At 42.9% G+C, this 24,094-nt stretch overlaps 1 protein-coding gene and 1 long non-coding RNA gene across 3 annotated transcripts in view; one reads left to right on the top strand and one right to left on the bottom strand.

Annotated features, from left to right (window-relative positions):
- DNMB (dynamin binding protein) overlaps window positions 1-24,094 on the bottom strand; it is a 122,518-nt gene that overhangs the window by 41,961 nt on the left and 56,463 nt on the right. The window contains exon 1 of one of the 2 annotated variants that reach the window (XM_011735678.3): window positions 3,951-6,750. The exons of the other annotated variant lie outside the window; for it this stretch is intronic. Coding sequence (XP_011733980.1) covers window positions 3,951-5,103 — 1,153 coding nt within the window. The 5' untranslated portion in view covers window positions 5,104-6,750. Of the gene's footprint in view, window positions 1-3,950; window positions 6,751-24,094 lie in introns of those variants that run through there. 2 annotated transcript variants of the gene reach the window in all.
- LOC105478406 (uncharacterized) lies at window positions 278-4,204 on the top strand. The gene is made up of 3 exons (XR_985294.3): window positions 278-316; window positions 2,506-2,586; window positions 4,079-4,204. It is a non-coding gene; the product is annotated as an uncharacterized lncRNA (long non-coding RNA).

Below are 24,094 nucleotides of genomic sequence, written 5' to 3'. Positions count from 1 at the left end.
TTAGGTCCTAAATCTCAACAGCAAGAGGAAAAACGTTCCTGGTGGCTTTTGCTCTGTAATGCCAGTCTATTTTGGCAAGTAGCCTGAGGTAAAGTCCCTGCTGGGAGAAATTCCACCTTGGAGACCTAGCTAAAAGCCTCCCTTTCCGCCTTTCATCTCCAGGTCCCAATCTAGGCAAACAGGATAACAAATGAGGATCAAGTGCCCAAATTACTGGAGTCTGCAACTCCTTACGCGGCAGGATAGTGAGTTTAATACTAGGAGTAACTCAAACACCATTTCTGAACGCTCACCAAATACACTAAATCCTAGCGAGGTATGCTGATGAGCCTAAAACTGTGGGGTTATTATTTTTTAATATTTAGGCAGCATAAGTAAAATAACAGGGCAAAGATAATTTTTGTAAAATAATTAAAGATAAGTTGTCACTGTTTGATAAGCAAATTTTTATGATGTCAGTCAAAAAATCTTTACATGAAAAGCTGTTTTCTACACACACACACACACACACACACACACACACACACACACACACTGATGTTCTATTTTACCAAGACTCCTGAGGCAAGATAATACTGCTCACATTTTACGAATGAGGAAACAGGCAAAGAGGAATAAAATGACTTGTTTAAGACCAAACAGTTCATAAAGCAGCATATTCAAAACCGGCCTCCCAAGCCAGTGCTCTCCATTAAACGTGAAGGCGTGTTCTGGATTTTGTGTGTTATCCATAAAAGCATGGCCGTTTCCTGCATTATATTTCCATTAACACTACAGTGATGGTTCAAAATTTTTTCAACTACATAACCCTCTGGCTATTTTTCTATCCCACTCTATAAAATCGCTTTCTTCAGTTTATATTAATTAGGCGGTTTACTTTTATTCCTTCCACTTGCTCTCTTAACATTTTATATATCGTTTACAACTATCCCACCTTCCCCCCAAAAAATCAATTGATCTAAATTATAATCGTTTAAAGTTTTAATTATAGGCTGGGTGCTGTGACTCATGCCTGTAATCCCAGCACTCTGGAAGGCCAAGGCAGGCAGATCACCTGAGGTAAGGAGTTTGAGACCAGCCTGGCCAACATGGTAAAACCCCATCTCTACTAAAAACACAAGAATTAGCAGGGTGTGGTGGCGCACACCACCAGCTACTCGGGAGGCTAAGGCAGGAGAATTGCTTGAACCCGGGAGGCGGAGGCTACAGTGAGCCAAGATGGTGCCACGGAACTACGAAGGAGGGAGTAGTTGGACGACAGAGGGAGACTCCATCTGGGAGCTGGGGCAAGGATATGGAAAGCTGAAATGTCCTCTAAGCATTCTGTAGTTTCAGTCAAGTCGTTTCATCTGTTGGAACTTCAGGACTAGCAAAACAAGTGGAGTTAAACTAGATGGTTTTTAAAGTTAGTTCCATCTGAGTGAATGAATCTAGTCTAACAGGCAAGATATAAATTCATGAAACAAAAGAATAAGACAAAATAGAATAAACTTAAGTAGTTAGTGCTTAGGTTTTATTTATTTAAAAGGGTGAACCTAATCTCTCAAAATAAGGATTACTGTATTTTTTTTTTTTTTTTTTTTTTTTTTTTGAGATGGAGTTTTACTCTTGTTGCCCAGGCTGGAGTGCAATGGTGCGATCTCGCCTCACCGCAACCTCCGCCTCCTGGGTTCAAGGAAGTGATAGGCGGGTGGGGCAACTTGTAAAGGGGAAGGGAGGTGGGCAGATAAAACACAAAGAAATGGCCATTTATGAGGACGTACTATGTTCCAGATATGTGATTGTTTTATTTTTCTATCTCATTATGAAACAGGTATTATCTTCACTTTACAAATTGAGAATCCGAAGCTCCAAAAGGTTAACTAATTTTTGTCAAGTTAAGGCCATTTAGTAAATGGAGCTGAGATTTGAACTCGAGGCAGGCCGACTCTGATGCTTGTTCCTTTGTGTAATTACACAGTGTTCCCTTGTAATATTCAGGAAGGGTGATGGCGTGAGAGAGCTAACAAAAATGTTAGAATGCTGAAAGATTTCTAGTAAAGACAAAATTTGTTACAGGTCAAGGAGGATACTAGGGGTACAAAAAGCGGTGAACTAAATATGAATATACTTTCAAAAGTTAAGTCCTTAAAGATACAGAGAGCTGTAGAAATGGAAATGACACTGGGTGGAACCGAGCTGGTTTCAGAGAGATCAGAGGGCACATTACAACACTGCAGAGAGAAGGGTTTGACTCCTGTGAAGTCCAACAGAATAAACACACTTTGATTGCAGTTGGGAGGCTTAATACAATAAGGAACTAAAGATAGGAAACAAAGTTCACGGAAGGAACAGATGTGGGGGGAGGGAAGGGGAACAATACAAAAACCAGTATCAAGAAGGAATTTAGAAGTTACCAATCCCTATCATTTCAGAGAGAAAATGCACCTAGGAAAAAATGACTAGCTGCTAAAAACCTCAGCCTCCCAACTAAAGCTGGGTTTCGTTTCATTTTTGTCTTTATAGGTGCAGGTTAAGAGCCTGTTAGGTCCAAAATGGTGCCCTGGAAATTCAAGTTAAGTCAAGCCCATGTTGGAGGACCACCAGGTAAACCACTGGCTGTTCCAGGACCACAGCAGGCTTATCTTTTCAGTCTGTGGTGCCTCCCAGTACAAATCTAACCAGCCAGCCCATTCTGAAGGAGACCTAGACGAGAAACTTTCCACTTAGCAGGAGGGTATGAGATGGATTTTCCAGATCATTCACATTCTCTGACTAACCTTTATCCTCTGGTCACAGCCTGGACCCCAAAATTGGCCAGAACCAGAAAGGCTGTTTGGCATGAAGACAACATACAGCATACACACACACAAAAAGTTTAACAGGGAGTCCAGTAATTATAAAAATAACACAGTAGAAATAAAGTTCACTTATGAGAACTGAAGAAGAAAAGACATAATGGCAAGAAAGAAATAATCTCTACATGATAAAAGACTCCTAATATTCTCATTTCACAGATAATATAGTTAAGGCTCAGTGAGATGAAGTGATTTGAAAGCTAGAAATAATCTTCTGGATTCTACAAGAGTGTCAGTACTCATCATTAAGATTCCTGAATGTCAAGGAGTGAACAATCGATAAAACAAGTCAGGGCTACTCTGGGCACACTGCCTATGGGGTAACCCTGCTCTGAAAGGAGCAGTAAAAAAATATTAAAACTAAAATTAAGGCCTGGCAATGGTGGCTAACACTTGTAATCCCAGCACTTTGGGAAGCAGAGGTGGGTGGTTTGCTTGAGCCCAGGAGTTCAAGACCAGCCTGGGCAACATGGTGAAACCCTGCCCCTACAAAAAAAATTAAAAATTAGCTGGGCATGGTGGCATGTGCCCATAGTCCCAGCTACTCAGGAGGCTGAAGTAGGAGGATCTCTTGAGCCCAGGAGGTTGAGGCTGCAGTGAGCCATGACCATGCCACTGTTCTCCAGCCTGGGGGACAGAATGAGATCTTGTTTCAAAAAAATAAATAAATAAAAATAAAGTCAAGTCTTCTTTTCCATTAATGTCCAAAGAAGTGCAGAGACTGAGAGAAAAAAAAAAAAAACATGCCAGGAAAATGAATTTTAGCTTGACACCCTGATAATAAACTTGCTGCCCCCACAAGATAAACAAAAACATGAAAGTAAGAAAGGAAAGACACTTGAGATTAGAGACAACTGAAAAAAACAAGAAGAGTAAATAAAAGCTCCCATGAGAGCGCTGTCCGAATGTTGCATATTTTTAGCACTGTATATACTCTTGCTCTGTACAACACCTTCCAAAGTAAATCTCTAAGGTTGTTCTCACTCAAGGTGCACTTGATAAGAAGTTCAGGGCCCGGGTTCCTTAAGAACACAAGTGCTCCTAGTACCTGGTATAACCACCCTTTAAATCTATTTTTATGCTTTATCCTAAGAAGGCTGGCTGAGTTCATACCTTGGGTTTTCTTCCTGTTTTGCACGAACTCTGAGCGCCTGAGGGTGCTGGGTGCTGTGCGGCGGAGGCAACTATTCCTTCTCCAAGTCTCTAGGCCATTTAATTTTCTCTCTTCCTCTAAATGCCAGATATTCTTCTCTAATGACGAGCTCTGAGGAATCCCCAAATGACGCTCTCCTTGGTCTCCCGTGGTACACTGAGTCTGCAGACCATCCAGAAGGATCCCGCTGCCCCCACGTGCCTTTGTTCTTGATATGTCAATGCCATTATACTCCAAATTCTCCACTTGATGGAGAGAATCTGTTCCTCTGGAATTACGGGATTTATATGCACAGTTTGCAAATAAAGCATCATAGCCTTCATTTTCTGTATCAAAATTACCCTGATCCATGACATGAGTCTTAGCTTTGGGATACATGTTGTCATTTTGATAAACATTCGTGTCCCCTTCATGGTATTTGATAAATTCTTTATCTTTCTTGACCCCATTCACATCTGAAAAGCTCACAGGCTGCCCATTAGGATAACTCCCAGGAACATGATATAAATTGCTGTGTTCTCTATTATAAAAATTAGTTTCCTGACAATCCTCAAGATTATGATTAACATTCCTATGGTCTATATACCACAACTGAGGTCGACCTAAATTCGCTGAAGAATCATCCAAACCCCTATGATCAGTCAATTGTTCAGCTTTTTTAGAGTCCTCAGGATTATAATTCAGATTCTTACAGTCTGGGTAGCCATTTTCCCCATATCCACCAGCTTTTGAGGTCACATCTGGGCTTCTCGTGGGCGAATTATCCTTCGTCCCAGGGCTGGGACTCTCATAATCTACATTTTCTGGACTCCTATAACCATCATGACCTCCGTGGTACACACAGCCCTTTCCACTTTCATGTGCTTCCCCACAGTCCACATAGCTTGGTTCACTCTGCTCAAAATCCCAGTATCCACAATCCCTTTTTCTGTAGGGCCGATGCTGCCCTTTGGCCCAGTACCTGGGATCCAAGTCATTTTCTCTGTAGAGTCCATCCGGCACCGTAAGGTTCCTTTTCCGTACACTCCCGTAGTCTTCATACTCCCAGGTGGAGTCCCAGTGCCTTTTTTCCTCCACTTCACTTTCTTTCCTAGCCTTGTGGGTTTCACACATGTTCTATGTGCTTAAAGAAAAAGGTTTTACTTTTCTTTTCCATGGGCCTGGTCTAGGCTGTGGACAGGTGCAGTCTAGCCTTAGGCTGGATCTGTCCTGCTTAAAATGTCTCCCAAGCATTCCAGACACTCTTCTTGTCGCTCTGGTCAGAGCACAGAGAGATGTGGAGTTATTTCAACCTCAGGATCCAATCAGTGAGCTACTCTATCTTTCTCCAGAGGCCAGCAGATAATGAGTAACTAGTATGCATGTGATTGGAGTTGCCAGCTTTGTTTGGTGTTTCCCTCAAGCTGGTCAAACTGGCTTGGCTGCTTTACTTGCTGAAGATAGAGGCATTCTGCTGCTCTAAAGGTTTTGCAGGAAAAGTCGTATGAAAGAGAAACAGCCCCCACTTTAGAAGTCCAGGTCAGGTCACATATCAGTCTCCCCCGCCTCTTTAATCCTTTAGTAAGCCACCAGGGGTATAAACAAATGCTTTCCTTCCCATGCAGCTCAAGCTGGACCTCCATTCCCCATCCTCCAAGTCCACCTTTCTAATCCATGAACATTCAAAACCTTTCAGGACTTCACCCCTTAACTTAGAGGCAGGACTCTTCTGAGTGCTTTGCTTTTCTGGAATTCAAGTCACCAGTTAGTGTATACTCTAATCGCGAGCTGCTCAAGCTCCCACCTGCAGACAGTTAGTCATACAACTGAAGGAAGAAAAAGTACTTCCTTTTCCTTTGATCTGGAGAGTAGGTGATTTTATAGCGTAAACACTCTTCCCAGAATGGAGTTAGGTATGCTTTCACATTTTCCCAGATATTTGTCATGCCAGGGAAGCATCAAAAACATTAATTTCTTAAACCTCTTTTCCAGTTAACTCATACAACATATTTAAGAAGTGGAAAATGAGGCCAGAAATGAAAAAGGCAGGTAAATGGCTATTTAAATCAACAAACATTAGCTGGTTACCTATCACAGAGGAGGCACTGTGGAAGAGAAAAAGACGTACAAGTTAGTCCCTGCCTCTTACAATGCAGAAGCAACCCGCTTAAAGGAAGATCAAATGTGATAAGTGCTATGGAGCAAAGACAAACAGCAACGGCACCAAAGCAAAGCCCCTGGTATGGCAAGTGGAGGCTTCAGGGAAGCGGTCGGATGTAAACAGTGACTTCAGGGAGAAGGAGGATCTCTGCAGACTTCACATATGGAGCACTAAGAAATGGGGAATCATCTGAAGGATATAATACATGGTAAATAAGAGAGGAGGCTGAAGAGATAGGTTGGGGTGGACCCCAGAGGATGTCAATGACATTTATTTTATTCAATGGAAAGCAGAGTCATGAGGTTTTGAGCAGGGGAAACGTGCTAAGAGACAGGCCTTAATAAGATTAGTCTTTTAGCTGTCTGGTCATTCATTGGATGTCTAGGAATGATTCCTTGAACTTAAATCTTATTTTTGAAATAATATCCAGAACTCTCAGGAGAACTGGGTTACATGCTTTGTTAATAATTAGATGTTTTCTCTTGGATAATGACTAATTCTCTCTGGGACTCAGTCTACCCGTCAATAAAAAGAGGCGGTTGGCCACAGTGACTCCTGATTCCCCCAGCATTTTTTTTTTGAGACAGAGTTTCACTCTTGTAGCCCAGGCTGGAGTGCAGTGGCGCGATCTCAGCTCACTGAAACCTCCGCCTCCCGTGTTCATGTGATTCTCCTGCCTCAGCCTCCCGAGTAGCTGGGATTACAGGCGCCCGCCACCACGCCCTGCTAAATTTTGTATTTTTAGTAGAGACGGGATTTCACCATGTTGGCCAGGCTGGTCTCAAACTCCTGACCTCAGGTGATCCACTCGCCTCGGCCTCTCAAAGTGCTGGGATTACAGGCGTGAGCCACTGTGCCTGGCCCCTACAGCTTTAACAATCCATGTTTCTATTTTCCCTCACAACTTATTTTTCCTTTCCTCAGATACTTGATGTGCTACTAGGTGCCTTTTGGATTCTTTTCTTTGTTTGTTTGTTTTGTTTTTTTGTTTTTTTTTTGAGACGGAGTCTCGCTCTGTCGCCCAAGCTGGAGTGCAGTGGCGCGATCCTGGCTCACTGAAAGCTCTGCCTCCTGGGTTCACGCCATTCTCCTGCCTCAGCCTCCCGAGCAGCTGGGACTACAGGCGCCCGCCACCGCACCCGGCTCATTTTTTGTATTTTTAGTAGAGACGGGGTTTCACCATGGTCTCGATCTCCTGACCTTGTGATCTGCCCGCCTCGGCCTCCCAAAGTGCTGGGATTACAGGCATGAGCCACCGCGCCCGGCCGCCTTTTGGATTCTTTACGGACTTACTGAATAAGCCTTTATTTATTTACTGGACTTAGGGTCTTGCTCTGCTGCCCAGGCTGAAGTGAAGTGGTACAATCAAAGCTCACTGCAGCTTTGAACTCCTGGGCTCAAGGGATCCTCCCACCTCAGCCTCCCTAGTAGCTGGGATTATAGGCATGTGCCACCGTGCCCAGCTCGAATGAAACTCTAGATTGTCAAATCGTCTTTTATTTTTATTTTTTGAGACAGAGTCTTACTCTGTCACCCAGGCTGGAGTGCAGTGGCATGACCTTGGCTCACTGCAACCTCCATCTCCAGGGTTCAAGAGATTCTCCTGCCTCAGCCTCCCAAGTAGCTGAGATTACAGGTGCCTGCCACTACGCACGGCTAATTTTTATATTTTTCAGTAGAGACGGGGTTTCACCATGTTGGCCAGGCTGGTCTCGAACTCCTGAACTCCTGACCTGATCACTCCTCAAGCGATCTGCCCACCTGGGCCTCCCAAAGTGCTGGGACTACAGGCGCGACGGGCCTGAATGAACCTCTATATTGTCAAACCTTCTGATGTCCACTTGTTCTGGTTCCTTGCACCTCCTCAACCAACAGCAGCAGCAGTGACAGCCCTGGCAGCTACCATGTTTTCAGTGTGTACTATGGGCTACGATCAGTACTAGGAAGTTGGTAGAGGTTTTCCATTTTCACTACCCTCCTAGGAGAGTATTTATTATACTTGTTTTACCACAGATATAGAAACAGTCTGGGAGTGTGAATAACCTGTCCAAGATCACATAAGCTAGTACATGGCAGGGCTACAATTTGCACCCAGATCTGTTTGATTTCATGGCACTAGACTAAGAAGAATATCTCAAAACACAGTAAATCTTAATTTTCCTCAAACCAAGTAAATAAACAAAGAGACACTATCCTGGCCTAATTCAAAAGTGGATCACTACTGAGGCAAGCCATGTACACCCCAACACCACCATTCCCTCTTTGTTTCCAGTCCTGGCCGACCAACCCTGCCCTGAGCTGGGCCTCACCAGCCAACCACCATGAGCACACAGAATGGCAGTGACACACAAGACAGCCCAGCACTGAGTGATTCAGTCATTACAACCTATTACCTAAACCCAATAAAGATTGCGACTTGGTTCACCAAACCAACAGGAAGTCAACATTATTCGGGAGAATAGCTTTCACCACAAGTTATAACAGAGCAACAGTGTAACAGAGAGAGCACTGGAGACCAGATGAGGAAATGACACCTGCCTTCTAGAAGTTCAATTTCTGCTAAAAACCAGTTTGCAGGTATGATTACCCTCTTTGGCTGTCACTTTCCTATGTAGGAAATGTGGACATTAATGATTTCTCTGCCACTTAAATCTAAAATTCTATGATCTTGCTTATTTCTAATCCAGTTAAAAGATTAAACTTTCTCTGTTATGGAAAACAAAGTTCTCTAGCAACTTGATATCTCTGATAAAGCTAGCAAGATAAGAAAAACACACCTAATAAATCAACCAAGAGAAGAGATAAAAAGAGAGGACTAAATTATAAGTAAGGATCCTAGTTATAAAAAGAAATTATTGGCCGGGTATGGTGGCTCACACCTGTAATTCCAGCACTTTGGGAGGCCGAGGTGGGTGGATCGCTTGAGGTCAGGAGTTCGAGACCAGGCTGGCCAACATGGTGTAACCCTGTCTCTACTAAAAATACAAAAAATTAGCTGGGTGTGGTGGCGGGGGCCTGTAATCCCAGATACTCAGGAGGCTGAGGCAGGAGAATTGCTTGAACCTGGGAGGCAGAGGTTGCAGTGAGCCAAGACAGGCGCCACTGCACTCCAGCCGGGGTGACAGAGCGAGACTCCGTCTCAAAAAATAAAAAAAAGAAATTATAGTTGGGCAAGTAGAGAGCGAACAGTTGGTTACAAAAGGGGGCTTCCCCCTCCTTTTCTAAGTCTGATTGCCTTTAGGACATTAAAGATAAGCAGTCTGCATAAAGAGATAAACTCCCTCAGCTTTACCTCCATACTACTATGACCCAGATCTAAACAAAAGCTGTGAATGGCTTGCCATTTTTGAGTAATAAATTTGTGTACAGAGAAAGTGCCTGAGGGAAAAGGGAGAATGACTTTTCTACTTTTCTCAATGCTAGGACTGCTGGTGAAATAGAACCCTGTAGACAGCCATCCCTCCTTCAGCACCCCCTCTCACTTTACACAACAGTCACACTACAATGGCTCTTTTCAGCAGTCCCGAAGCACCATCCCACCATGATGTTTGCTATTTGCTCCTCGGGGATGGGCTATCATGACTATTTGTGTGACGCCCAGAGCGGACAGATAGACTGCCACCTATTCTAGAAGTGAAGATGGGGAAGTGGGACTTGGAAAGAGAGAGAAAAGAGGGAGAAGGTAGAGGAAAGGTAAAGGAAAAAAAGGGAGAAAAGTGTGCCCAAAAAAAAAAAAAAAAAAGAGCAAGAATGTGTAACTCCCTAAGCTTTTGTGGATTCTTTTGTGACTGCCCATGTTGTTGCTCCACTCTGAGGGTCAACAACCCCTCACTCTCTAGGACTCTGCCCAGTGACATTCCGATTCCTATAGTTCTTGCTATTTTCCAGAGCACCATGCAAATATCTCTCTTGGCTAACCTATGTTGTTACTTCATTATACTTGCTTATCTCCTTTTATTATACTGAAAGTTCCTTGAGGGCAAGGATGGTCTAACTTGTCTTCCTATCTCTAGCACAGCTCTATAGATGGTAAAACCTCTTTGCAAAAATTATAACACTGAGAAAATTGTAACAGTGAGAAAATTATAACAATGAAAGAGATCTGATCTAACCAACCCTCATCTTGTCTTTAACCTCCAAACTGCCCTTGATCACTCCTGGGCTTGGCCTAAGCTAACTGTGGGAGAAATTTAGTTTACAGTTGAAATGGAAATAGCCCTTCCACAAAACTAAACCACTTTTGTAAAACTAATGAAAGATCACCGAGTCGGAAGGATGAGAGGAGTCTAATTCTGCTAAGATGTAGACATAAAGGATCATTAGCCATTATTTAGAAGGTAACAAGATTTGCAACTTTCACAATTACCCCTTCAGATAACACCATTATTGTAGAACCCAGGATTAATCTTTTAAGATGTCTTTTCAGGCTTTTACTTTTTTTTTTTTTTTTTTTTTTTTGTTGAGACGGGGTCTCGCTCTGTCACCCAGGCTTGGAGTGCAGTGGCCGGATCTCAGCTCACTGCAAGCTCCGCCTCCCGGGTTTACGCCATTCTCCTGCCTCAGCCTCCCGAGTAGCTGGGACTACAGGCGCCCGCCACCTCGCCCGGCTAGTTTTTTGTATTTTTTAGTAGAGACGGGGTTTCACCGGGTTAGCCAGGATGGTCTCGATCTCCTGACCTTGTGATCCACCCGTCTCGGCCTCCCAAAGTGCTGGGATTACAGGCTTGAGCCACCGCGCCCGGCCCAGGCTTTTACATTTCTAAGGACTGATGGCTCCACCTGGACCTGTCAATCAGTCCTGTGGTCCCACTCAGCAAGGGACTTGGTACAGGAGGACCATTGTCCACACCCCTATGATTGCATCCCCAATCAATCAGCAGCACCCATTCCCCTAACCCCCTGGCTGCCAAACTATCCTGGAAAAACCTCTGCATTTTTTAGACTGATTTAAGTAGTAACTCCATCTCCCACATGGAGTGGCCAGCTGCATGTCAAACTCTTTCTTCATGCAATGGCCTCAGTGAATTGGCTTTATTTGTGCAGTGGGCAGAAAGAACCCACTGGGTGATTACAATGGGGCACACAGTAGGTATTTAAATGTTCAATGAATCAATGCATGTAGCATTTATTTAGCACATGCTAGATGCTAGGTAGAGGGCAATCTAGCTTAGAGGTTAAGCGCACAGGCTTTGATAGCCCTGGATTTAAATCCTGACTTTGCCACTTAATAGCTGTATAATCTTGGGGAGGTTATTTAATCTCTCTAGGCTTGTTTCTTCACCTTTTCACCATCAAACCTACCCTGCTACCTGTCTGTAAACCCGAATGCTCTGCCTCCCTCCTTTAACAACGAGGAAGTGTCCCTGCTCTGATCCCAGGCCAATCTCTCCATTGGCTTGCCAGCCCCCTCCCCTCCTGACCACTCAGAGACTGTTCTATCTAACAGCAGTGAGGCCCCCTCTCCCTGCTTCTTCAATGTGCCCATTTTAGTGGATCAGTCTCATGAGTTTATGAACACGTGCTAATGTTTCTCGTCTTACAAACGACTTCCACTGGCATTTCAATCCAACGTCCCCTGCTGCCACTACCCTTTTTTGGTTTCTTTAACAGCAAAACTCTTCGAAAGACTTTTGAGCACAATGCTCAATGCCTCTCTTCCTTACCTCTCATTTTCTCTTTAATCCACTCCAATAGGGCTTGCATCCCAACATCATCCCTTCAGTGAAACTGCTCTTGATAAGGTCACCAAATCCCATGGTCATTTCAGAGACTTGACCTTACTTGGCCTCTTGGCAGCTTCTGATCCTGTCACTTGCCCTTTCTTTTTTTGAGACAGAGTCTAACTTTTTCACCCAGGCTTATGATCTTGGCTCATTGCAACCTCCACCTCCCATGTTCAAGTGATTCTCCTGCCTCAGCCTCCTGAGTGGCTGGGATTACAGGCACCTGCCACCACGCCTGGCTAATTTTTGTGTTTTTAGTAGCGACGGGGTTTCACCATGTTGGTCAGGATGGTCGCAAACTCCTGACCTCAAGTGCTCCGCCCGCTGCCTCGGCTTCCCAAAGTGCTGGGATTATAGGCATGAGCCACCGAGTCCGGCGTCACCTGCCCCTTCTTGAAACCGTTTCTCCATTTGGCTTTCCTTCTGCTTAGCTGGTTGCTTCTTCTCTGCTGGCCCATCTCTCGTCTTCCGTATTCCTAAAGATTGGAATGCCCCAGGGCTAAGTTCTAGATCATATTCTCCTATACACCCAATTACCTGGCACACAGCAGGAATTCAAGAAGTATTAATATGACTAGAAATGTGGTTGCTACTTGCAACTCTAATCCTTCCAGTTGCCTAACCTCAGGTTACTCCTCAGGATTACCCTTGACTCTTCTCAATCTTTTTTTTTCTTTTTGAGACGGAGTTTCACTCTTGTTGCCCAGGCTGGAGTGCGATGGTACAATCTCGGCTCACCGCAACCTCTGCCTCCCAGGTTCAAGGGATTCTCCTGCTTCAGCCTCCCTAGTAGCTGGGATTATAGGCATGTGCCAGCACACCCAGCTAATTTTGTATTTTTAGTAGAGACAGGGTTTCTCCATGTTGGTCAGGCTGGTCTCGAACCCCCGACCTCAGGTGATCCACCCGCCTTGGCCTCCCAAAGTGCCGGGAGTACAGGTATAAGCCACCGCGCCCTGCCTTTTCTCAATCTCTTATACCTCACATCTAATCCACAAGCAAGTCCTACTGGCTCTAACTCAAAATATGCTGAGAGCTGAGCACCTCTCATCATCCCCACTGCTGCCACCCTGGTCCAAGCTGCTGGCATCCATCCCTTGCCTGGGTCACTGCAGTAGCCTCCTAACTGGTCTCTCAGCCTCTGCCCTGTGTCTCTTCTGTCTCCTCTCTTCTGTTAAATGGTAGGTCAGGTCATATTATTCCCCTGCTCAAAACCTTCCAGTAACTTCTCTTCTTACCCTAAATGATGAACTACAACTGTGCCGTTGCTCTAGCTGAACCGGTCTCCTTGCTCTTCCTCAAACACCTAACACACTCTCGAGCTTGCTGTCTTATCTGTCTGGAATGATGCCTCCCACCTCCAGAAATGGTTTGGCTGGCCCCCAACAATCTTACTCAAACATTATTTTTCAGAAGGTTTTCTCTGATTTCTTTTCTCCATTGATTGTTTTCCCTTCTGAAAAAAAAGCAAAAAATATACTCAGAGTTTTACTTACTTATTGCTTGTCTCTTCCCATGAGGGCAGGGATTGCTACTGTGCTCGACAGCACTACCTGGAATACAGTGGGAGCTCAATCATACTGGTTGACTGATGACTGTCCTGTCTTTTGAGTCTTATTACATCTGGTAAAGTGAACAGTAAAAGGAGGCAGCAAGCAGCTCAGGTAGGGATGGGGTGGTGGGAACGCTCGCAACTAAGGGTCTCAGGCCATCTGAAGATGAATTATTTTCCTGTACCATGCTGCAAAGCCTCAGTGAAATCTGAAACCGAAACTTAAATACCTCGATGCATTCCAGCTTCTCCACCCTCTGCCTGGAGCTGAGTGAGGAAATGTTCACAAGGCCATCCTACAAACTGCTAAGAACAGTGACTCACAGGTCAATTATACCTCAGTTCACCATTGTAAGCTACATTTCTTGACATACATTCAACCATCCAACCTAAAATGAGAAACTAGTTTCTCTCCTGACTTAACATAGCCTATTAATGGGTTCTGATGATGGCTGCTGTCTTACACTAGGATAAAATCCTTTACAAGTAACTCTGAGCTCATTTTTACTGAGCCAACACCCTGAACCAGATGTTACACAAGTTGAAGATACTTGCTTTTTTCTTACATACTGACAAACTAGAAAGAAAGATTATTATTTCCTCTACATAAACTTTCGTTATCTTGAAAGACCACAGAATGGGCCGGGTGGGGTGGCTCACGCCTGTAATCCCAGCACTTTGGGAGGCCGAGGTGGGCAGATCACCTGAGGTCAGGAGTTCGAGACCAGCCTGGCTAAAATGGCAAAGCCCCGTCTCTACTAAAAATACAAAAATCAGCTGGGCATGGTGGCGGGCACCTGTAATCCCAGTTACTTAGGAGGCTGAGGCAGGAGAACCGCTTGAACCTGGGAGGCGGAGGTTGCAGTGAGCCGAGATTGCACCACTACACTCCAGCCTGGGTGACAAGAGCGAGACTCTGTCCCAAAAAACAAACAAACAAAAAACACAGAACAATTTGGCTATTTAATTCTATTATCTCTTACTAGTTTGAGAAGGAATTCTTGTTTTTTTTTTCTCTGTCACCCAGGCTGGAGTGTGGAGTACAATGATATGCTCACTGCAGCCTCGGCCTCCTGGGCTCACCCAAACCTCCCACCTCAGCCTCCCAAGTAGCTGGGACGACAGGTCCACATCCAGCTCTTTTTGTATTTTTTTGTAGGAATGGGGTCTCACCATGTGGCTGGGCTGGTGTTGAAGCAATCCTCTCACCTTGGCCTCCCAAAGTGCTGGGAGGCATGAACCACCACATATAGGTGTGAGCCACCACGGCCGGCTGAGAAAGAATACTTATACCTAAGGGATTCCAAGGAGTCTGCAGAATGACAAATTGTTTCTGCATATAAAACAGTTACACGTTCAAATTTTAAAAATCTGTCTAGAATATTACGTATCACTTTAGTATAAAGATGTTATTGTTCCATATCAGTCATTCTCTGGCTTGTTAATCTATCAGCTCTCTTTAGTGGACCTTAGATGCTACCTCGTAGACTGGGGAAATATTATTTTCCTGAAAAACATATTCTGATTTAATTTGCAACAGACGTCATTAAAAATTACTTTTAGAGTCTCTGGTCAACCTTCCTTTGACATTACCTTAAAGGCCAGGAAGAGGAAAGTTTAGGAGCAAGGCTCCTGACTCGCTCTACAGTTTGCCATCCACTGCACTGATTTAGAACAATGGGGTTCTGGCACTGACACACACCAAAAGTAGCCGGGGTCATGATTCCAAGGCAGCAGGAAACAGTATAATTAGCTATAAAGGTCAATATCAATATGATCACTGGGGTTTCAAACACACATAAATACGAATGATAATGACTATGTTTTTTAAATTAATCAACGTGTAGCCAGTGCCTGGCTCATCGTGTGTGCTCAAGAAATATACACTGAACAAAGAAACGAATGCACACCCTCTTTTCAAACTCAGATGTGTGAACCTCACCTAGAGATAAGGTAGTAATAGGTAGTCCTGATCAGAGCTTCTATAAATAATACGTCCTGGGAAACCTCAAAGTCTGAGAACTAACTCTTAATGTTTCTGCTGCTTTGCAAGTCAACCTGTTCATCAGACTTAAAGGTAGTGTGTTTGAGATCTAAACCTTAACTTGTTAATTAGCAACTCATTTGACTGGAAGCTTCTTGAGACCAGCGAGCACATCTATAACGTTCATCGCTATGTACCCTGCCCTTAGCACAGTGCCTGGCCCATGGTAAAAACAAATGAATACTTCCTGGATGAATGAGTGATTGACCTGAACACCACACAGAAGCCCACAAAATGATGTTTCATTCCCCAACACACAGCAACCATAAATACTGTCTAGTATTCTACCCTGACTCTAGACAATAATTCCAAATTTAAAACTCCTAATTCTCAGTTACAGCCAAAGACTGACTTATTTAAAACTAATACTGGACTTTTTATTTCCAATAATTGAAATCTACGTTATTTGGATCAGTCCCTCATAGAAAAAAAAAAATCTTTAAAATAGAAATCTAAAAGGAGACCTTTTCTGTAATAAGCTAAGATCCCAAAGAACTCCCGAGGGTAAATCAAAATTGGGCCAGCCCTCTTGCTAAATTACAGCTGGGTTCCGACACCTTGGTCATCCAAGGTACAAGGTACACCGAGCCTTGAAATTGGTTTAAGTTGGACCTGGGCTGAGAATGACTAGTGTTTGTTTCCATGTGGAAATTCCTTCTTAGCATTTCTTAGGAAATTTATACTTCTAAAAAAAAAAAAAAAAAAAATCAGCTGAGAACTCTAGAAAACAAGAGAAGGTACTAGGATCCTCCTGGGAGAATAAAGCCTAACAATAAATGCAGAGACATTAAGAGTTTAAAGAAATCCACCAGTGTCAAGCTGACGCAAGAGCAGAGAATACTGACACGCAGAGTAAAGTGTGAAAGGTGACATTTCTGGGAATGAGGACAAGACTGGGTGGGAGGGCCAGGGTCTGATCATCTGGGAATGAGGACAAGAGTGGGTGGGAGGGCCAGGGTCTGATCAGTTAACTTTGCTCACAGTTGTTGCTATGTAATACATGTGTTTAGAAGAGTGTGTGCTCCTGGCCCTGTGCGTTGCCAACAGTGAGTCATTCTTGCAAATAAAATAAAGACTAATAAGCTTACTTGTATAGTATGCTTTATACAGATCTTATAACGGTAGTCTAAGAAATAAAGTTTTATAAGCAAAGGAAGTCCTTAAATTAGCAATTCTGACACATGATTCTGTATAGTGCTAAATCTTGCACAGAGGGGCAAATGTTCCATTATTTGAATACCATCCAGTAATGTTTGTCCAGTGTTTTCTACTGCTTAATATTTGCTATATAGTTCTTTATAAATGTTTTAATAGAAGAAATGCAAAAGAGAAGATATGAATATTGTTGTGAAATATTCCTACACAAAATCAGGAACATATCTAAAATCTGCATTAGCATAAGCAATATCAATTTCAATGGCAAAGCCAAAAGCAGAACAAGCAGATGAAATATTTTCAACATTAAAAAAGAAAATGAGCTTTCATGAGACAACATGCACCCGAACAGGCCTAACAGAAATGCTTTTTCTTTTTTCTTTTTTTTTAAATTGAGACGGAGTCTCGCTCTGTCACCCAGGCTGGAGTGCAGTGGCGCGATCTTGGCTCACCGCAACCTCCACCTACTGGGCTCAAGCCATTCTCCTGCCTCAGTCTCCTGAGTAGCTGAGATGACAGGTGCTCACCACTATGCGGTGTGCTAGTGTACACTCGCTAATTTTTTGTATTTTTAGTAGAGATGGGGTTTCACCATGTTGGGCAGGCTGGTCTCAAATTCCTGACCTCAAGTGATCCACCCGCCTCGGCCTCCCAGAGTGCTGGGATTACAGGCATGAGCCACTGAGCCCAGCCCTGGAAATGCTTTTGAATACACACTTAACAATTCCACCAACATCAACATAAAATGAAAACCTTTTTTTGATCTATGAAATATTAGTCACAAAACAAAGATCAACACTATCAGATAGGGCAATTAATGCTCTGTGTATTTAAAATTCTATTTAAAGGCATGTAAACCGATGGAACAGAATAGAAAATCCAGAAATAGAGCTGCACCACCTACAATCAAGTGATCTTCAACAAAGTTGACCAAAATAAGCAATGGGGAAAGAATTCTCTATATAATAAATGGTACTGGAAAAACTAACCATATGCAGAAGAATGAAACTGGACTTCCATCTCTCACCATATACAAAAATTAACTCAAGATGAATTAAAGACTTACATGTAAGGCCTCAAACTACACAAATCCTTGAATAAAACCTAGTTAACACTCTTCTAGACATTGGCTTAGGCAACCTGCAACAAAAACAAAAATTGACAACTGGAACCCAATTAAACTAAAGAGCTTCTGTATAGCAAAAGAAACTATCAACAGAGTAAACAGACAACCTACAGACTGGGAAAAACTATGCATCCAACAAAGGCCTAACATCTAGAATTTATAAGGAACTTAAATCAACAAGAAAAAACAACCCCATTAAACACTGGGCATAGGACATGAACTGGCACTTCTCAAAAGAAGACATTTAAGTAGCCAAGAAATATATGAAAAAAAATGCTTAACATCACTAATCATCAGAGAAGTGCAAATCAAAACCGCAATGAGAAACCATCTTACCCCAGTCAGAATGGGTATTAAAGTAAAAAAAATTACAGATATGTTAGCATGGTTGTGGAGAAAAGGGAACACTTATACACTGTTAGTGGGAATGTAAATTAGTTCAGCCCCTGTGGAAAGCAGTTTGGAGATTTCTTACAGGGCTAACAGTAGAATTACCATTCGACCTAGCAATCCCAGTATTGGGTATGTCCAAAGGAAAATTCTTCTACCTAAAACACACCTGCACTCAGTTGACTCCAGCACTATTCACTACAGCAAAGACATGAAATCAACTTAGGTGCCTATCAACAGTGGACTGGATAAAGGAATCCTGGTATATATATACCAAGAAATACTATGTAGCCACAAAATAGAATGAAATCATGTCCTCTGCAGCAACATGGAGGCAGCTGGAGGCCAGTATCCTAAGACAATTAAGGCAGAAGCAGAAAACCAAATATCGCGTGTTTTCACTTATAAGAGGGAGCTACATATTGGGTACACATGGACATAAAGATAGAAACAACAGACACTGGGGACTACAGGACAATGGAGGCAGGGAGGGAGGCAAAGGTTGAAAAACTGCCTATTAGGTACTATGTTCTCTTACACAGGTGATGGGATCAATTGAAGCCCAAACCTCAGCATTATGTAATATACCCTTGTAACAAATCTGCACATGTACTCCCTGAATCTAACATTTAAAAGTCAAAATAAAATTAGATTTTAAGAGTAATTTTAAAATACTAAACATTTGTGGTATTTCTTTCAATTTTTAAATGATTTTTGACATTTATCTCGTACTAATGTTCTTCTTTTAATGTTTTATATTATCACATTAATATTCTGATTTTATAAATCTTCTATAGGTGTGTAAGATATTAAGGTTAGAAGAAGCTGAGCAAAGGATATGGAAGCTTATATTTTTGCAGCTTTCTATAAATCTAAAATTATTTAAAAATGAAATTTAAGAATGTTTTTAAGATGTTGATGCTGGGGGAAGCTATGTATGTGTGGGGGCACAAGATACGGGAAATCTCTGTACCTTCCTTTCAGTGTTGCTGTGAATCTAAAATAGCTCTTACAAAAATCAAGTCCTTTAAAAAAGTCTATTATCAGGTAGAGAATATTTTTACATGTTATTAAAATATATAGTCATATCATGACATTGTGACTCACAACAAACCGTGCATTTATTTCATATACAAATATAAAACCTCTGAAAACCTTAGTGTAACACTAGCACAGGAAAACTTGTCACCATTGATTATGATCTCTACTACTATTCAAGAATGTGTAAGTAAAAGTTTTTTAAAATACGAAATTATAATTTAGGAATTCCCAGGAATTCCAATTTCTTACTCCTGAATCTCAAATATTACTATCCTTCAGGAATTTGAAAACATTAGTTGACTACAAACAACTGACAGAAACAAATGCAAATTCCTTCTAGAGTTCAGGTGTCCTCACCTCAAGTCTTAAGATTTTCCAAATACTATGACCAGCACACAGTAAGATAACCAGACACACAAAGAGCCTAGACCACAAGAATGAGAACCATGGGACATCAAAAACAGTCCCACTAAGACTGAATATCTTGGAATCATACATACACAGACTCTAAAACAGCTATGCTTACCATATGGAAAGAAAATAAAAACCAAGGCCGGGCATGATGGCGTGGGTCACATCTATAATCCCAGCACTTTGGGAGGCCAAGACAGGTGGATCACTCGAGGCCAGGAGTTCGAGACCAGACTGGCCAACATGGTGAAACCCCATCTCTACTAAAAATACAAAAATTAGCCAGGCGTGGTGGTGGGCACCTGTAATCCCAGCTACTTGGGAAGCTGAGGCACAAGAATCACGTGAACCCAGGAGGCGGAAGTTGCAGTGAGCTGAGATTGCTCCATTGCACTGCAGCCTGGGCAACAAAAGTGAGACTCCATCTCAAAAAAATAAATAAACAAACAAACAAACAAATAAATTAATGCAGAGTTTTAAGAAGAGGCAGTAGCTACACTAAAAACCTCACTGTGGGTCTGGCACAGCACTGGTCTCACAAGGGGCCTGGCATCTCTGCACTGACAGTTTCCAGGTCCCAAGTAGACCAGTTCAAAGTAAAAACAGAAGTAGGAGATCTCTGAAAGCTCTGGGAGGTAGAGCAGGCAATTCAATTCAAATCCATTCAGTTAAACTCAACTCCCTTCATTAGGCAGTTGAGTCCCTATTGTGCACAGAACATCACACCAGGTGTGTGGGAAATGACACAGTGAATAACAGATAAAACCTGTTTTCTCAGTAAGCATATTAACAACTAAATATTGATGAGAATTAGATAAATGCTGTTTTGAAAGTTCTTTAAATCTTAAGCCTTAAATTTTAACATTATAACTTATAGAGAACCATATTAGAGGAGCAATGCCTGGTACTCAAACTGGTTAATTTCCACCTCTTGAGGGATAGCTTATATTGTTGGAAACACCTTTTATGAAGACAGAAAAAAATGACCTTATGAGAAATTGGCTGTTACTGCAAGGAATAAGTAATTTCATCATATTAGCGACAGATATTATCAAAACACCTTTTGAGAAATTAATCAAATCAACATTAACATACCCAATACTGTATTTGGTAGATTCAAATTTTACAGTCTTCCCAAATAAACTACACCCACCTTAAGTCTTTCACAGTACTAAACAGCAATTTTTTAAAAAAGTAAGAACACTGGCTAAATAAACTAATTCTGAAAATGAAGGTCTGGTGAATAAAAAAGAACACCAGTTTTATGTGGTACCAGTCCATTTACCCATTTAAAAACACTGCATATGCAAAAAATAAAAATAAAAACACTGCACAGTGTTGTTAAGCACAGAAGACATAACATTTCCGTGGAACACTATTAATTCTAAAAAGTACCATTCCTGGGAAATTCCTGCTACCTGAAATTTGGGAGTCTTTTATTCTCCCACCTATATATCTGATATGGTTTGGCTGTGTCCCCAACCAAATTTCATCTTGAATTCCTACGTGTTATGGAAGGGACCTGGTAGGAGGTAATTGAATCATGGGGGCAGGTCTTTCCTGTGCTGTTCTCATGACAGTGAATAAGTCACAGGAGCTGATGTTTTGAAAAACGGGAGTCTTCCCGCACAAGCTCTCTCTTTGCCTGCGGCCATCCACGTAAGATGTGACTTGCTCCTCCTTGCCTTCCACCATGATTGTGAGGCCTCCCAACGTGTGGAACTGTAAGTCCATTAAAACCTCTTTCTTTTGTAAATTGCCCAGTCTTGGGTATGTCCTTATCAGCAGCGTGAAAATGGACTAATACAGTAAAATGGTACCAGTAAAGAGGAGCACTGCTGAAAAGATAACCGAAAATGTGGAAGTGACTTTGGAACTGGGTAACAGGCAGAGGCTGGAACAGTTTGGAAGGCTCAGAAGAAGATAGGAAAATGTGGGAAAGTTTGGAACTCCCTAGAGACTTGTTGAATGGCTTTGACCAAAATGCTGATAAAGATATGGACAATGAAATCCAGGCTGAGGTGGTCTCAGAAGGAGATGAGGAACTTGTTGGGAACGGGACCAAAAGTGACTCTTGTTATGTTTTAGCAAAGGGACTGGTAGCATTTTGCCCCTGCCCTAGAGATGTGTGGAACTTTGAACTTGAGAGAGATGATATAGGGTATCTGGCAGAAAAAATTTCTAAGCAGCAAAGCATGCAAGAGGTGAATTAGGTGCTGTTAAAGGCATTCAGTTTTATAAGGGATACAGAGCACAAAAGTTCCAAAAATGTGCAGCCTGACAATGTGATAGAAAAGAAAATCCCATTTCCTGAAAAGAAAAACCGGATGCAGAAATTTGCATAAGTAAGGAGCAGCCAAATGTTAATCCCCAAGACAATGGGGAAAATGTCTCCAGGGCATGTCAGAGGTCTTCATGGCAGCTGTACTCATCACAGGTCCAGAGGCCTAGGAGGAAAGGAGTGGCTTCCTGGGCTGTGCTCAGGGTCACCGTACTGTGTGCAGCCTAGGGACTTGGTGCCCTGCATCCCAGCTGCTCCAGCCACAGCTGAAAGGGGCCAATGTAGAACTCAGGCCACGGCTTCAGAGGGTGCAAGCCCCAAGCCTTGGCAGCTTCCACGTGGTGTTGAGCCTGCGGGTGCACAGAAGTCCAGAATTGAGGTTTGGGAACCTCTGCCTTGATTTCAGAGGATGTATGGAAATGCCTGGATGTCCAGGCAGAAGTTTGCTGCAGGGGCAGGTCTCTCATGGAGAACCTCTGCTAGGGCAGCACAGAAGGAAAATGTGGGGTCAGAATCTCCACCCAGAGTCCCTACTGTGGCACCACCTAGTGGAGCTGTGAGAAGAGGGCCAAAATCCTCCAGACCCCAGAATGGTAGATCCACCAACAGCTTGCATTGTGTGCCTGGAAAAGCCACAGACACTCAACATCAGCCCATGAAAGCAGCCGGGAGGGAGGCTGTACCTGCAGAGCCACAGGGGCAGAGCTGCCCAACACCATGGGGACCTACCTTTTGCAGTGGCGTGACCTAGTTGTAAGACATGGAGTCAAAGGAGATCATTTTGGAGCTTTAAGATTTGACTGCCCCACTGGATTTCAGACTTGCATGGGGCCTGTAGCCCCTTTGTTTTGGCCAATTTCTCCCATTTGGAACAGCTGTATTTACCCAGTGCCTGTATCCCCATTGTATCTAGGAAGTAACTAACTTGCTTTTGATTTTGCAGGCTCATAGGCAGAAGGGACTCGCCTTGTCTCAGATGAGATGTTGAACTGTGGATATTTAATGCTGAAATGAGTTAACACTTGGGGGACTGTTGGGAAGGCATGATTAGTTTTGAAATGTGAGGACATGAGATTTGGGAGGGTCCAGGTGGAATGATATGGTTTGGCTGTGTCCCCACCCCAATCTCATCTTGAATTCCTATGTGTTGTGGGAGGGAGCTGGTGGGAGGTAACTGAATCATGGGGGCAGGTCTTTCCTGTGCTGCTCTCGTGAGAGTGAACAAATCTCATGAGATCTGATGGTTTTGAAAAACGGGAGTCTCCCTGCACAAACTCTCTCTTTGCCTGCTACTATCCATGTAAGATGTGACTTGCTTCTCCTTGCCTTCCACCATGATTGTGAGGCCTCCCCAACCATGTGGAACTGTAAGTCCATTAAACCTCTTTGTTTTGTAAATTGCCCAGTCTCTGGTATGTCTTTATCAGCAGTGTGAAAATGGACTAATACGATATCTAATGCAAGAATTGTTTACAGGTTTATCTTGAAACTTGTAGGTATAGAAAGTGATGGAGAATCTGGAGTTTGCTAGGGCTCTGGGAATGTAACACCCAGCCAAGTTTCCCTCAGAATTCCTTTTCAGGGACTCTGAAATCAAGGTATCTGGCATTCCCCTGAGAGCTCAGGTACTCATATTAAATGAACATCTTTTTGAGGACTTGTCTAAGCATCTACTTTGTGCTGTAGCTTGAGGGTAAATGCTCCTGCTGTTCAGTACAAGCAACCCAGAGGCCTGGCTCCCTAGCTATCCCCTAATCAATTACACCGAATGTACTCTAGGACCCCTCCTACCACACCATCTCTTAGTCTGCAGTTCCCTTAGAACTCTGCCCATGTGCATAACAGTCCTTTCCTGAGAATATTTTGAATAGAGGTTTCCCTCTCTTTCTGCTACACCATCTACTATCCATCTTTCAGAAGATTACTTGATTTCTAATAATACTCTTACTAGAATTTTTTTATTCTATTATTTCCATTCACTTTTACAGACCTAAAGTAGAAACGGAGGGAGGTAGCTATGTGTGCTCAGTAGGCCATCGTGATCTTGATCCAGGATCTCTGGATCACCATTCTGCTTTTATCTCTTATTAGTATCCTGCTATTCCTAGACCCCCTGGGTTGCTTTCTATTATTGACTTTCCTGATGACATGTAAGTTCAGAGGTCTCTGGTACACAAGCCAAAAGTGACATGCATTCATGTTCTTGGGCCCTAGACCAATTGCTGTTGGTTGCCTCCCTCT

This window comes from Macaca nemestrina, chromosome 9 (genome assembly GCF_043159975.1).
Source record: "Macaca nemestrina isolate mMacNem1 chromosome 9, mMacNem.hap1, whole genome shotgun sequence".
Taxonomy (NCBI): domain Eukaryota; kingdom Metazoa; phylum Chordata; class Mammalia; order Primates; family Cercopithecidae; genus Macaca; species Macaca nemestrina.
This window is presented reverse-complemented; position numbering and strand designations above follow the sequence as displayed.